Here is a 15,938-nt window from a genome sequence, read left to right as displayed (position 1 = left end):
TGTGTTCCAGCGGTGGTGATGTGGAAGATGAGCCACGCAGGCTTTTATGAGCTCAACATGCAGGCTTTCATTCCTTGCTGATGAAAATGCATAGCTAATTTTGGTGAATGTATTAAAAACTAGCCCTTGATAGCTGAGAATTTGCTCTATCAAATAGTGTTATTGTGCTCTGTGTAGCTGTTGTAGATTCCATGGAAATAAATAGGAGGCATTACTTTTGGAGCACCCTACGTATGTACCTAAAGCAGTCTTGCTAATGCAGTATTTGGACGTGAGAAGCCACTAATGCTAAAAAATACAGAAAATATTAACAGGAGGAAACTTTGTTGTTCAGGATTCTGAAAGTCAGGGTTTTTTTTTTTTGTTTTGTTTTTTTGAGGAAGCCTTTCTTTTAGCACTTTTCTTTTAACTCCATTCCAGTGCAATTTGATGGCATGTTTCATAACCATCAGGTTCCCCATGCTTCTGTTTAGTTAGCAGTTTTTTTTCAGTGTGAAGAAGTCCACCTCCCCATACTGTGTATGAGCTTGTTCGTATCTGTGTGTTATGTTTGTATCTGTGTCTGGATGATTAAAACTGGGGCTTCAGTTGTTTTATATATGGATATATGTATGCCTCCACTATGTAGTGTCTCGCATGTATGCATGTGTGAAAAACATATTTCTGTTCTGCATAAGAGGCAATTTTTTTCTCAATCTGCATCTGGATGGGCATTTTCTGCCACAGCCACAGCTGTGTTATCTTGAGTATTGCTCCCTGAAGAGTCCAGCTTCTGCTGTATGAAACTTAATGGGAAGGACTTGAAAAAGCAGTAGCCTGAGTGCAGGCTGCTACTGCTGGAGATCGTGTGGTACTGTGGGTGGGCTGAAGGCTGGATGACTCGTCCCAGCAGACCTGTCACATACAGGCTGTAAACTGGACTTCAGTAGAATTGAAATTTAGGGTTGGTTTCTAGGTTAAGTGGGCTGTTTCAGCTTTCTGCACAGACCAGCTATTAGAGGAGAAGAGAACATGGAGGGACTGTTGCTGATACTAATTACTAACGATGCAGAAGTTTTTAAAAGTCAATCCATTACTTCACTGGTGGCAAGAAATCAGGAAAAGGATGTTTTGGTTTTTGTGTGTTAAGTTTATTAAAGCTGAGGTTGTTTTCCCTACTAATGGGGAGCAGAGAGTCTGTGAATGGTAACATTAGCTCAAGCAGAACTTGGGAATGAAGAGTTCAAGGCTACATTTTGCCTCAAAAGAGCCTATTGTATTGTTAGAAATGGAACAAAATGATGTGGAATTTATTGTCATTTTCATAATTTAATGGAGACAGTGGAATGTTTGTGTCTATTGTGGATGTCCTCAGTGAAGTGTAGCATGCTGTGTTCAGCTCTTGACTAATGAGTTCCTTTAATCTGTTCTAGTCTGTGGTAGACGATTGGGTTGAAGCTTACAAACAAGACAGGAATGTGGCACTTCTAGATCTGATCAACTTCTTCATTCAGTGCTCAGGCTGCCAAGGTAATTGACTCTCTTAAGAGCTTTTTTGATTGCCTGTGGGTGAGAGTAATCTGAAGTGTGTTTGCTAGGTAAAAGCTTCAGAATGGCAAATAAAAGATTTAAGAAGACTACACTGTTAAAACTTCTGATTGTATTTCAGCAGTTAGAATATACCTTTTACACATCAAATTCTTTTTCTGGCTCTTCAACTAATATGCCCCCTGTGGAAAATGTTTTGATTGACAGTGGGCTAAGTTTTAGTAAATCTTTGAAGTAAATTCTGCCCAGAGAAAGCAGAATCATAGAATATCTCAAGTTGGAAGGGACCCCCAGGAATCAAGTTCAACTCCTGGATCCACGTGGGACCATCCAAAATTAAAACCCTACATCAGAGAGCATTGTCCAAACACTCCTTAACTCTGGCAGATTGTAGCTTGTTCCTGGGCCAGTCACCCTCTGGTGAAGAGCCTTTTCCTAATTCCCAACCTGACCCTGCCCGACACAGCTCCATGCCATTCCCTTGGGTCCTGTTGCCATCATGAGAAAGCTTAGGCCACCGTGAGGCCGCCCCTCAGTTTCCTCTTTTTTGGGTTGAACAGAAGGGACCTGAGCCACTCCTCGCTTGTCTTGCCCTCTAGGATCCTTTACTATCTTTGTAGCCCTCCTCTGAATGCCCCTTAACAGCTTTATGTCCATGTTTTGTGGTGCCCAAACCTGCACACAGTGCTTGAGTTGAGGCTGTAGCAGTGCAGGGCAGAGCAGGAATGGCTAGCAGGGCTGAACCTGATGCACCACAGCATACAGTTGGCTCTTTTGGTTGCCAGGGCAAGTAGCCAAATAGCCACACAAGGAAACACAGGATTGATTTCTCTAATTTGTATTTTAGTTCCATTTCATCTGTGTTTCATACGTCTCCCTGTGTATATATTGCCCATACCAGTGTAAACTCTTATCTTCTGGTATTTCTAAATTTGACCTGAAGTTCTTACTGTGCTTAATGTTATGCGTTTCTCAGTATTCTTTTTAAAATTCACTTGTTTAGGTCTGGTAACAGCAGAGATGTTTCAAAATTCACAAAAACGAGATGCAAACAAAATTCATTCAGACAAGATGGATGTCATGCAAAAAATGACAGAAACCTTTGATGAGGTAAGTGCAGCTTTGACTTTGTGACTTCTTTTGTGTGTGTGTGTGTGTGTGTGTGTGTGTGTGTGTGTGTGTGTATATAATATGAACAGTAGGATTCACTTTAATAAGAAACCTGAGAGGAGTTCCTACTCCTTCTCAGGAGCTGTATTGCACACTGTTTCTTCAGGAAAACAATCTTGTTTTCTCACAAGAGAAATTTGGTGTTGTAGTGACCTATTTATCATCAGGATTTTTTTTTTTTTTTTTAAATAAATGACTTCTTTCAGAGTTATTAGGGCTAACACACTTGATGTTTCTGAATCTGTCTTTTTGATAGCAACTTATAGTGAACCAACATCAGATGTTCTGCAGCACTCTCACAGTTGCTTCTGTACTTTTTTTTTTTCCCTCTGAATTGGTTTGTCAAGCTGCAGCCATCAGCCTAACTTTAACTGAGCATCTCTCAAAGACCAGCTGCTGTAGAAATTCCCACAGAGGATGAATTTGCCAATGTGTCTTTCCTTGTGTTAGAACTGTACTAGCTTTTGGACTAACTTTCGACAGGAATGACCTGATAAATGTCTGGCCAAGTGAGTTATTAATCTGGCACTTCATTCCCAACTTAATTAACCCCAAATAGCATTCATTATAGGCTGCATACTCTGGAGGGTACACGGACGTGATTATTGTGAGGGTGGTGACACAATGGAACACATTGCCCAAGGAGGCTGTGGATGCCCCATCCCTGGAGGCATTCAAGGCCAGGCTGGATGTGGCTCTGGGCAGCCTGGTCTGGTGGTTGGCGACTCTGTACACAGCAGGGGGTTGAAACCAGATGATCATTGTGGTCCTTTTCAACCCAGGCCATTCTATGATTTTATGATTGCTGCCATCACCCTGGGTGTGTTACTGCTCTGTAACTGTTTCTCCTGTCCTGGTAGGTAAAAAGAAAGATTCTACAGCTGTCTCAGAAGCTGTATTCTGCATTGCTATGATAGCAGCACTTTTGAGATTTGACTTGACTTGGGTTTTGAGACAGTAATGTAATGTGCTACTTTTGAGAAGCATTTTACTCATGAAAAATACTAAGATGGTAATCCATGTGTTAGATACTCTGAATCTTCTCTCAATCTTTTTGAATTTGTTTAGTTCTGAAATTCTCTTGATCTGTTTTTAAAAAGACTGACTGTAAAATAAATTCCTAAAATAATTTATATGGAATGAAATATTCCTAAAGATAATGTCTGACAACAAGCAAACAGAGCATCAGTAAGTCCGTGGGCCCTGTTGGGATGCACTTGCGAGTGCTGAGGAAGCTGTCTGTAATATTTCTCCGACTCTTAAATGCTCTGTTATTCTGTGAACAGGCTGAAGAATAGGGCAGAGAAGAACCTCATGAAGTTCTACCCCAGGAATTCCTGTGTATTTAAGGAGAAATAAATATATGCACTGTTAAATACTGGTGGCCAGCAAGGCAGCCCTATGTAGTAGGATCTTTGTGTCCTTGTGGATGATGAGATGGACTTGAGCCAGCAGTGTACCTTTCCAGCAAAGAAGGCCTTCTCTAGGTAGAGCATCTGTTGCAGGTTGAGAGTGGTGATCCTTCCTCTCTGCTTATACTGCTGAGACACATCTGGAGAGCTGAGTACAGCTCTGGGTTCTCCAGTACAAGAAAGATACGAGTTTACACAATGGAGTCCAGTAAAGGGCTGCAAAGATAATGAATGATTTTTCATTTAAAGAGAGGCTGAGAGAGGTGAGACTTCCTTCTGGACAGAAAGCTCAGAGAAATCTTATCCATATGTGAAAATACTTAATGGGATGGAATGAGGAAGAGGAATTGAGCCTCTTCTCACTGGTGTTCAAGGAGGTAGCTTGTACGGGTCTTGGAAGCACATGGCTTTCATATAGTGATTCAGAGGCATTTATGTACTCTTTGTGGGCCACAGCATACCTCACTGGGGAGATGGATTTGTCTTTAGGACTGCTGCTTTTTTGTTTTTCCCTCTTTCTTAATCTATTCTGTTTCTTTTTGCTGCTTTTCTTCCTGTATGAATTTTATTTCTTGCAGCAGTTGTTTATTCTGGAAGTGTTCAAGGCCAGGCTGGATGGGGCTTTGAGCAACCTGTCTAATGGGAGGTGTATAGCAGGTGGTTGCAACTAGAAGATCTTAAAGGTCCCTTTCAACCCAAATCTTTCTGTGATTCTTTTATAGGTTCCTCTCCCATTTCATTGCTGAAAAAATTAATGAGAGTATAAATAAGCTTATTGCTTTAGTGTATAGCCAGGTGGCAATAGAAGTGCTTCATGGAATCTAATAAAAGCTACAGACTTTGTGCCTTCTGTTTTGTAGGTAGATTTGTAGATTTGAGGAAACATTTCTGAAAACATGACAAACACTTTTTCACACTGAAAACATTTCTCTATAATTTCAAAAGCTCAGAATGTGTATTTTGTTTTAGGACTTTAGCTTTTTAACAGTACCTAGTTACTAGATGTTAGGAATGGATACTGAGATGCTGGGGAGGTGTGTATTAGAACTAACTATGGGAGTTATACATGATATACATTTTCTTTTAAGTTCTAAAAGCAAATTGCTTCTTGTAGCAAGAAAGCTTTTTTTAATTAAAAAATCATTTTTTTCTTTACATCTTTGCTTGTATATAAAGAATAATGCAATGAGAAGGGATTAGATTTTTCTTAAGGCATTGGATTGTGTGAGCTATATATAGTATAAATTATTCTAAGTTGTAATAGATTTTTAGATACAATGTGTGGTTGGTATTATTTTTTATTATTACTCATTATGTTTATGAATTAACTGTGACACTTCATTGAAAATCATTTACATTTCTTTCTTGTGCATTGCAGGAAACTGGATTGCAGTACAAGAAATTCATTGCCTATCCTTGGATCCTAACAGTTACTTGGCCAGTGGATGTGGTAAGACTCTTGTAGTTCTCTTTAACTGTAGTGTAGCATTTTCTGTAGCTGCATCTCAGCTGCATAATTCTGCCACTGTCTCCAGTGTAAGGAAGTACATGAGAACTAGTGATACTAAAATGTGTATTGGTGACTAGAGATAATGGTGCACCCCTGAGATATACTTCATCTGGTCTGTTTTAGACCTCTGGTTTGGGTTTAAACCACTCGCATTTTGGAGTGCCTGTTCCTTGCTATTGATTTCAAAGGGATGTGAAGAGGGCTAACTGAGCTGGCTAAGTTGAACTGCGATGGCAGCCTCAACTGGCTGAGGTAATTTTCTTCCTGGTAGATGTTGTGGTGCTGTGTTCTGCATTTTATGATGAGGATAATGTTGATAAGACGTTGATGTTTTAGTTGTTGCTTAGCAGTTCTTATGCCGTGTCAAGGACTTTCCTGCTTTTCATATTGCCCTGCCAGTGAGGAGGCTTGGAGGGGACAGAACCAGGATGACTGTCCCTGATTGTCTAGAAGGATATACCATAATCTGTGATCTCATGCTTGGCAATAGAACTGGGGTAGGTTGGCTGGCAGGGCTGCTGTTTTTGGGGGGCTGTCTGGGCCTTGTTCAGCTAGCAGTGAGCAATTGTGCTGTGCATCATCAGCTTCAGTTTTTTTGCTTTAATTTTTTTTTTTCTTTCTTTCTTATCCAGCTGTCCTTGTCCCAACCCAGAAGTTCTTGTACTTTTTCAATTATCTCCTTAATCCCACTGAGGGGCAGAGAGTGAACCAATGGTTGTATGATGCTTAGCTGTCTGCTGGATAAGCCACTCCACCTCCTGCAGTGTTTTAGGGAGACTGGTGCATTCCCCGCCCCTTCTAGCAACCTTTACATGTGCACATGGAGTTTTTGGCATACATTTTTGTTCAAAAGCTTTCTTCATAAAAATATTCTCTTGCGAACACAGACATTTGATTGAAAGAATATTTTCTTTTAAAAAAAGAAACAGCTTTTCTGTAATAACTCTTCCCATACATCACTTGCAACATTCCTTTCCTTTCTTACTTGGCACTTGCTAGTAATGTAAAGTCTGACCTAAGTCTTGTAACCTGATCAGGAACACATCTGAGATTCCATATTTCCTGATACATCTTGGGTTGCAGGCATTCCTGAGTCTGCCATCTGTCTGCTTTCTTTCTGGCGTGGTCGTAGAATCATAGAATCACCAAGGTTTGAAAAGACCTGAAGATATGTACTGTGAACACATTTGTAACTTGCTCTTTGCATAACATCAGAAAGATTGCCTATTGCTGTGTCTGTGGGGGTTTTAGAGATTTAGATACCTGTATTGGTGGCGCAGGTGAGTGACTCAATATTTGTTTTCAAACTGTAGTCTGATTTAACTCTTTGTGCTGGCAGTGCTGCTGAGGAAAATAGTCTCATCCTGCCCTATGCTGCAGTTGTTTGTTTCTGCTTTCCTGCTGTCAGATCTCTTGTTTTAAGACACTTTTGTGTGGTTATGTGTTGAACCACTGCTGAAGTTTAACCCTGGTAGACAGCTCAGCTCTGCACAGCCACTTGGTCTGCCACCCTCAGTGGGATGGGGGAAAGAATGGAAATGTACAAGTGAAAAATTCATGGCTTGAGATAAAGGCAGTTTAATAGGTAAAACAAAAGCTGTGAAAGTAAAGCAAAAGAATGAATTTGTTCTCTACTTCCCATTGGCAGGCAGGTGTTCAGCCATTTTCAGGAAAGCAGGGCTACATTGCGTGTTGCAGTTTTTTAGGAAGGCAAATTCCATCATGCCTAGTGCCCCTTTTCCAACCCTGTCTCTTTCCCCAAGCTTTTATTGCTGAGCACACTATGTGGTGTGGGATATCCCTTTGGTGTGTTAGGATCAGCTGTCCTTGCTGTGTCCTCTCCCAGCTTCTTGTGTACCCCCAGCCTCCTTGATTGGTAGACAGCATGAGGAGCAGAAAGGTTCTCAACTTAATGTAAGCACTGCTAAGCAACATGTGAATCATAAGTGTGTTTTTACCACTGTTCTCACTACAAATCCAAAAGAAAGCACCATACCAGCAACTACAGAGAAAATTTACTCTGATCTCACCCAAACCAGCACAACCACCTCATCCAACCAAAAAACAATTTGACTGTTACAGCTCTTTTTCAGTTGCATCAGTTTCCTCTTGAATTTTACCACACAGTTGCACACAGGAAGGGCTGTGTGGGGGAAAAACTACTGTACTACCTGTGAGGAAGTAAAGGCCAGGAGTGCTCATGGTTTATGCAAATGAAACTTATTCATGGACTGTGTGTGGCTTCACATGTCCTCTCCCATGTGTTCACAGCCACCTCCCATTTGCTGCTTTAAGCTGGGAACTGTCATGACAGTGTAGCTCTACTTTCTAAGTGTGCTTGCCTGTTATGTAGTTGCATGTCTTTACTTTGTAGTAGTAAGTGTGAGAAAAGATACAGAGGAGCTAGGATTTAGCTGACTGTCAGCAAAACTGGTGTTCAGTGGGAGAGATGTATGTGTACACTTTTTTACTCTTTTTTTTTTCCATATGCAGAGCGATGAAGACTATCCTGTGATCAGAGCAGGACCCTACTGGAAGAAGTTCAAGGCCAATTTCTGTGAATTCATTGCAGTACTTGTTCAACAGTGCCAGTGCAGCATCCTGTATGACAGCTACTTGATGGATACTATCATCTCACTGCTTACAGGCTTAGCAGACTCTGTGATCAGAGCATTTAGACACACGAGCACTTTGGCAGGTAAAGCAATGCATGGAGTAGCTATAGATGATTTTTTTTTTTTTTTTTTTTTTTTTTTTCCTGACCTGTGGGCAAAGCAGAACTTTCCAAAATTGATAAGTCTCCACTGGAGAAATTGCTCTCTTTTTTTTCATTAACACTGCTCTCCTGATGTTCGTTACTGCAATATAATTAATTTATTCCCATTTGTAACTGAACCAAATATGATTAATTTATACTGATTTTTCTTTCTAAAGAGACTTTCTTTAATGCCTGGTAGGACTAACTTTAGAATTCAGCCACAGTCTTTCTGTATTCAGTTACTGCTTTTTCTGTGTTGATAGTTTTCCTCCCTCTAATAATTAATGCAGTGAGGTTGAGGTTGCATTAAATGCATTATCCATGAAAGCTTTCTTTGGCAAGCTGCTATTCTTGTGGTATCTATGCTGAAAAGAACACTGCTTGCACCACATTTTTATTTGGTGCAGCATGATGCTTCTAAAGCCACTTTCTTAAAGCCAATAAATGACCTCTGCCATAAAATACACTGATGTATAATTTGTTCTAAATGCACTGCTTGCTTCGAAGGCTTGGAAAACCAGTTGAAATGTGTCCAAACCAACATGTTCTTAAAGGAACAAAAAGTTTTGTTAATTCAAGTAAAGCATTAAGATTGCCAGCCTTTTTGGGGAACCTGCTTCACTTTTTTTTTTTTTAACTGAAACATACCTATTCCCTAGCTCTAGATTCTTTTGCAGATGGAATTACTTAAACTAATGTGAGTCTTGTCCAGTAAATGACATCTGTGACAAGTCAGCGAACTGTTGCCAAACTGTAAATTGCCAGTAATACCACATTTTCTTTTTTGATCATTATCTGCCTTTAAAACACTGTATTTTAAAACAAATTACTTTAATGTTGTATTATTTCTATTGTGGATAACAAATTGGATTTCGCTAGCCTTATGCTTTTTTGTGGTGAAGTGGTGGATGCTTTGTATTGTATACATCTGAGCTAAGCTGAATATGTTGGGTTTGTTTCCTTTGCAGCAATGAAACTTCTGACAGCAGTTATAAGCGTGCATCTGAACCTTGATGTCAACAAGCACAATGCTCAGCGGTTATATGAGGTGGAAAAGAACAGGATGAGTGGCAAGAAGACCAATTACAGACTTGACCAGCTAGAGAGAAAAAGGAAAGAGGTTAGGCAGGTGTTTTGTATGGGAGATGAGTGAAGATGTAAAATGTAGGATTGCTGACTGCTTATTTCTGAGTTGCTGTAGTTCTTTGAGGTTTATATCTTTATTTAATGCATGCTGCGGAGCATTTGTGCCTGCCAAGATTAAGCCTTATAAAAGTTACTGAAGTGATAACTGTCCTATATACTGTTAACTTGTAATGTCTGTCCTAAATGTTTTGATCCCTACACAAATCCAGGCTTACGTGCACGTGTAATTCCTTTAGGAGCTTGTGGGAGTGTTAGTGTTTAGTGTTGTGGGAGTGCAATTTATATGTGTATGCATATTAGAAGTTAATGTTGTAGGTCTTTAACTAAATTTCAGTGTATGAAATGAACAAAAAAGGTCATGGGATAGCTGTCACCTCTCTATAAGTAAAACATTGTAAAAATGGTCATAATGTGACCTATATCTATCTCGTGCTTAGTTTCTGTCATTTCTTCTCTGCTCAGTCAAACAGCTCCTTATCACCTCCGGAGGCAGGACTTTGACTAGAAGAAATAACTCTGCACTGAAGTAGCTCAGTATGTGGCAGTCAAGGATAGCTCTTTCTCTCCTCACTTTAGAGCTTTTACCTGTGTTCTGTGCTTTGAATGTCCAAGGATTCTTCTGGTATAGAAACAGCCCCTTTTCCTTAGGAAGAAGTGTTTGGTGAGACCACAGTTTTAAACATCTTGATCTTATAGGAAAAACAGACAAAATGTCACATTAGGGTGAAATAGAACCAATTTTGTCACCCTTTCTGATACTACTGATGAAAAAATGTTTACCTTAAGCAACGTATTTCCAGCATTTTGAAGCTGGATGTTCTGGGCTTGGTTAAAATACATGTTCCTTGTAGTATTAGGTCCGTTCTTTGGCCTGCCTCTCTTCCATCTCTGTTAAAGTGCATAAAAGGAGAATTTAAACCTGTATGTGAAGATCGCATACTAGTTATGCTTTGTGTTGATACAAGAAGTCTCACCATATCAGAAATATTTTGTGTTTTCTATCAAGGTTTGTGGTTGGTACCTAATAAATCTTTTATGAGTATGAAGCAGCAAGGTCAGTTGTCAGTATAGAAACAGACCTCTCATTTTTTGTTGGTATCATGTGTAAATAATAGTGATTTGGACCACAGCGGTGCTGTGAGTGCAGTGATGCAGATTCTTCACGTGAAGTGAATTGAAACATTCAGTTCTCTTTCTGTTTCAGTATGATCAGAAGCTTGTGGAGATACAGAACATGATGCACGCTATTTTCAAGGGGACGTTCCTAAGTCGCTACCGGTAAGAATAGAATAGTGTTGTGAGGTATCTACATTCTCAATAGGCTCTTGTTCAGATTGTCCAGACATCAGAATCATGCTAAATGTCCTAGAGGCACTGATATTGTCCAAGAAAATATAGCAGTTACATTACTCTAAGCAATTTGCATTTAGCAAATGACCTCTCTAGAGTTTGCTTCGAAAATTTTGCCTACCAGCTGCAGAGCTGTGCATTTGTGATTGAGACAGTATCTAGAACTTCACTGTGATGATTGTGTGAAATGTGTAGCAAGAAGTGGCTTAGTTGTTGACTGAAGGTTAACTTAGAGCACTAATATAAAGATATTTTTAATCCTTTGGATTGCATACATTTCAGCAATTCTAGGAAAAAATATTACAAATAATATTTTAATGTGTATTAGGCCTGTTAATGTGTTAATATTATGTTTTTATAATTTCACAGTGATGTGGTCCCTGAGATACGAGCTACTTGCATTGAAGAAATTGGCAACTGGATTAAAACATACCCAGATGTTTTTTTAAATGATAGCTACTTAAAATACATTGGATGGATGCTGTATGATAAGGTAAAGTTTTTAGTTTTTCTTTTGTATGGGGGCAATAGATGGGAAGACTTTTGATTTGGAAGAATCCTAAAACTTAAGCTGTTTTCATGCTTCTAAAACACGTGGCAGATTTGAGGAAGATAGAGATACTTATCATGAGTGGTTATTTACCAAAGTTGTCACAGTGAACTTCTGCAGGCTACCTATAAATGTGTGTATAAATTCTGTTTTGCGTTAGTTTTAGATATGTGTTCTGTAAACAAAATTGTAGCTTACCACAAAGCCAGGAGGGGGAGCACAAAGCCTCTTATTTCCCTGCTTGCTGCTATTTCTGCAAAGGTAGATTTTTCAGAAGCAACAAATCTGTCAAGAACCTTTTTGTCTTTTCCCGCATTAATTTTATCTGATCAGAATATCTTTTTAGAGTACGTTCAGTTAGGAGAATTATCGAACTGTGGGAATAAGAAGTGATTTTTCAAGATTTCACCCTTAATAAGTGTTTCCACTTTGCCCTGATGGTGGTGGGCAGCAAGAATATTTGCTTTTGGAATATTCTGTAGAGATGTTTATCAAGTAACTCAGGCTGCAGAGTTGAACCACCACTGAAGTCTTCTAACTGTGAAAAATATGACCGGGATCGTCTGCAGTGTTGTGAACAGTTATAAAGTTCAGTCATTTGGGAGTCATTAAAAAAGTAGGGGAAAAAAGTAGTATAAAGTATAAAGTTAATGTTTTGTCTTTAAAATGTTTAATTTGAATGTAATCATTCTTCCCCATGACATACTGCTTTGCCATCAAACCTCAATTTGAAACATTGTATCTCTACATGAAAGGCTCAACAGGCTGACAGAGCCGGGCTTGTTCAGCCTGGAGAAAAGAAGGCTGTGGGGTGACCTCATTGCAGCCTTTCAGTACCTAAAGGGAGCCTACAAACAGGAGGGGAATCAACTCTTTGAAAGGGTAGATAACAGCAGGACAAGGGGAAATGGTTTTAAGTTGAGGGAGGGAAGATTTAGGTTGGATGTCAGGGGGAAATTCTTTACAGAGAGAGTGGTGAGGTGCTGGAACAGGCTGCCCAGAGAGGTTGTGGATGCCCCGTCCCTGGAGGTGTTCAAGGCCAGGTTGGATGGGGCCCTGGGCAGCCTGGTCTAGTATTAAATGTGGAGGTTGGTGGCCCTGCATGTGGCAGGGGGGTTGGAGATTCATGTTCTTTGAGGCCGCTTCCAACCCTGGCCATTTTGTGATTTTTGGTTCTGTGAAAGGCTATTGTCTGGGTGCAAGAGGGTTTTCCAAATTCAGTGGTAATACATCCTTAAGTTGTATATCAACATCCCTCTTTGGCTCAGTAACAGTTTCAGAACAATGCTATAAAGATACATTTTCAAGTAGTTTATGTTCATCTACTAGAAATAACTTTTTTTCTAAAGCTTGACATTAAAATTGACTGCCGTGTGCAAATGGACAATTTTATGTAATAATTTTATAAGCACAGTCACCAGTCCATTTGTGAAACCGAGTCACTTAACTTGTGCTCAAAGGCACTAGTGTTCTTCCAAGGTGGTATATAGCTACTAAGTCAGCAATCAGATTAAATGGTAGTGCTGTGGAAGAAGATAAGAGTTAGACACCAGAAAAATGGAGATGATGAAGAGAAAGGATGGGGAAAATGGAAAGGAGAACCATCAGAGAAGAAGGCAAGGCAATGAGAAGGGGGAGATGCTTGTGTGCATGCAGACACTCATGTTTGAGAGCTCCCAACATGTTAATCTAGATTTGTCTTGAACTTCAGGGCAAATTTCTGAGAGTTTCTCCTTAGACTATCGAAACAGGAAAACAAGACAAAACAAAACAAAAAAACCCCCCAAAACCAAAACCTAGAGAATTCGTGTGGGGAAACAAACTTGTGTTGAAATGAACTTGTCTTGATCATGTGATATTCCTGGCAAATCTCAAGAAATTTTGTCTCCCAAGCAATGTGAGTGTAAAATGGATCCCGTTGTTCTAACAATTTCTGAAATTCTGTCTTCAAATGTTCATGTTAACATGGTGGTTTTCTTTCCAGAGATCATATTTCTGTATGTATACTGATGGGTTTTCTTTTGGGGGGGGGAAAGAGGGGAGCAATTTTTTTTTTTTTAAACTATGTTTTACATTGACAGGGTAGGTAAGCTGAATTTTCTTCACACTTTAGTATTTCAAAAGTAGACCTGTTTTTCTTGATCTGTTATTTGGAGAGTGTTGAAGAGGAGCAGTTACTCAGTCTGACCTTGTAAAATGGTCCGTGTCCCAGCCTGTACTTACAAGGCTTACTGAATAGCTCCATCTCTTGGATAGGATCAACACTGAAATCTTGTAACTGAGTTTGTCTAAGCAGTGCTGGAGTCCGTGCAAAGCTCTTTGATGTCAGTAGAGCTGCTCTGTCTTACTGATTTTTCCTGGCAGTCTTTGTAGGCTTGGGCAAAATATGCTATGATACAGCCAATGGATGACGTGTGTTTGGAGTATCCTGAATGAAGATTTGCTTATATTATTTCCCTTCACTGTCACTAATTGTTAGCTGTTCTCCAAGGACTACGTGACCATCCAACAAATCATTAGAAACTTAAAAACAAAACAGTCCCTATCCACCAAAAATGTCTCTGTTCTCAAGAAAAAGCTCGTGGTAAGATACTGAGGACAGCTGAAATGAGCAGTGTGCAGTGCTCCAGCCCGTGCCACTCCTGGCAGTAGGCAATTGTAGGTAACAAGCTGAGACTGAGTGGAGTTGTAAGAAGCTGTAAGTGGCTGTAAGAAGCAGTAAGGTGGGACAAGATTCTGTTCCTCACACTAGGCCTTTAACTTTAAAGGTGAACACAGTTTGGAAAATATATACGGCTGGTTTATCACATGCAAATTAGAGAGCAGTATTCATTATCACCTACGGATAATTCACTATTTTCCTAGCAAATAGTTGTCTTATGCAGAATTTTTGGTCAAACCTAGCTACAAGATGTCATCCTTTTGCTTTCCATCCCACGAGTTGAACAGGAACTTGTAGTAATAGATAGCCTATGTGTAGGTTGCCTCCTTTCTTAGATTTCCTTAATTTTTCTTGCTGCTGTTGTTAGCAGGAAGAATTAATGAATTAATATGAAGAGATTGATTCAAGACCTGCAGTGTTGGCAGATATCCCTGCTGTTTTGTTTTTAAGGAACACCGTGATAATTCTATGTTAGATCCTCAAAATAACTTCCTTAATGACATCTAAAGCTTTAGTCATTTGAAAGGTTTAGTGATTCACAGGAGATGATTTAAAAGCTGGATAAAGAGAAGTCCTCTTCTTTTAAGGCATCTGTGAAGCAGCAGTACTAATGACAGGGGACACCTATAGGGATAATTGTTTACCAACTATGCCAAGCCCAAAGCAACCTATTTTTTTTTCCATAGAATGCTCAAAATACAATATGCCAGTGTAGAAAAGAAACAAGCAGAAGACATAACATTTATATGTAGGTTGTTCTGAAGGTAATTCCTCATATTTATTTCCATGTAAACTACAACAAATACAAAGAGCATGATAATGCTATTTGATAGAGCAAATTCTCAGCTACATAACACTATTTTTCATATAGTCACCCCCATTAGCTATCATTTTTGCTAGTGATGAACAAGAAGAGTCTGCATGCCGTGCTCATAAAAATCTCCACCAGCTGAGGTGACCCACTGCTTCACAGCTGCTATGATAGCATCACTGCTGCACTCCATCCCTGGAGGTGTTCGTGGCCAAGGTTGGATGGAGCCCTGGGCAGCCTGAGCTAGTGGCTGGCAGCCCTGCCAATGGCAGTGGGATTGAAACTGCATCATCTTTAAGGTCTTCTCTAGCCACTGCATTCTGTGATCTTTGGTTCTATAAGAATCAATGATTATAAGCTGGTGCATTTTTAAGATGTATGTCTTCCTTGGGCAGTTTTGCTGGGCTGGAATTTCTTGGAGTCCTTGTAGAGGTGTAACTGTTGTCTGAGTCAGACGTCGAAAGGAGGTGAACAAAGTTGATTGTATAGAATAGTGCTGATGGCATCAAATAGGTCATCTGTAATCTTGTATTTGTATATATTTAAGTGGATGAATTTCTTTGTCTTTTGCACTCTGTTGCTTGTATTAATTGTAATGTTTTGGAGAGTTTCTTTGAATTTTAGGGAGCCTAACAAGCATTGATGTCATTTTCACATTTGGCTCACTGTAGGCTTTCTCAGAGAGGGAAAGAGGCATGCAAAGTGTGGAATACTGATATCACTAATAAAGAAAATGAGGTAGCATTCAGGTAATGTACTTCAGGCACCCACATAGAGCTCTTAATATATATGTCAATAGTAAATAACATCAGAGATAACATATTAGTGGATTTCTCTTTCTCTTGTAGCAAGCTGAAGTGCGGTTGAAGTGTCTTTTGGGACTGCAGGGAATTTACAGCAGAAAAGAACTTGTTTCCAAGATGGATCTCTTTACTAGCAGATTCAAGGTAAATAGATTGCTGGTTTGTTTGTTAAGTCTGGGTTGGGTGTAGACACGGGGTGTGATGTTTTTGGTCAGAGTTCATCTCCCCGTTCCTTTGAC

At 39.7% G+C, this 15,938-nt stretch overlaps 1 protein-coding gene across 2 annotated transcripts in view; it reads left to right on the top strand.

The window, feature by feature from the left end:
• Positions 1 to 15,938, top strand: part of LOC125688396 (cohesin subunit SA-2-like) — a 55,880-nt gene that overhangs the window by 6,312 nt on the left and 33,630 nt on the right. For both annotated transcript variants that reach the window (XM_048934431.1, XM_048934432.1), the window contains exons 4-11: positions 1,413 to 1,509; positions 2,531 to 2,637; positions 5,488 to 5,559; positions 8,113 to 8,317; positions 9,346 to 9,497; positions 10,728 to 10,801; positions 11,243 to 11,366; positions 15,745 to 15,843. In XM_048934431.1, the coding sequence (XP_048790388.1) occupies positions 1,413 to 1,509; positions 2,531 to 2,637; positions 5,488 to 5,559; positions 8,113 to 8,317; positions 9,346 to 9,497; positions 10,728 to 10,801; positions 11,243 to 11,366; positions 15,745 to 15,843 (930 nt within the window). The remainder of the gene's footprint in view (positions 1 to 1,412; positions 1,510 to 2,530; positions 2,638 to 5,487; positions 5,560 to 8,112; positions 8,318 to 9,345; positions 9,498 to 10,727; positions 10,802 to 11,242; positions 11,367 to 15,744; positions 15,844 to 15,938) is intronic.

Source organism: Lagopus muta, chromosome 1, assembly GCF_023343835.1.
Source record: "Lagopus muta isolate bLagMut1 chromosome 1, bLagMut1 primary, whole genome shotgun sequence".
Taxonomy (NCBI): Eukaryota; Metazoa; Chordata; class Aves; order Galliformes; family Phasianidae; genus Lagopus; species Lagopus muta.
The sequence above is the reverse complement of the archived record's forward strand: the minus strand, read 5'-3'. Positions and strand labels throughout refer to the sequence as shown.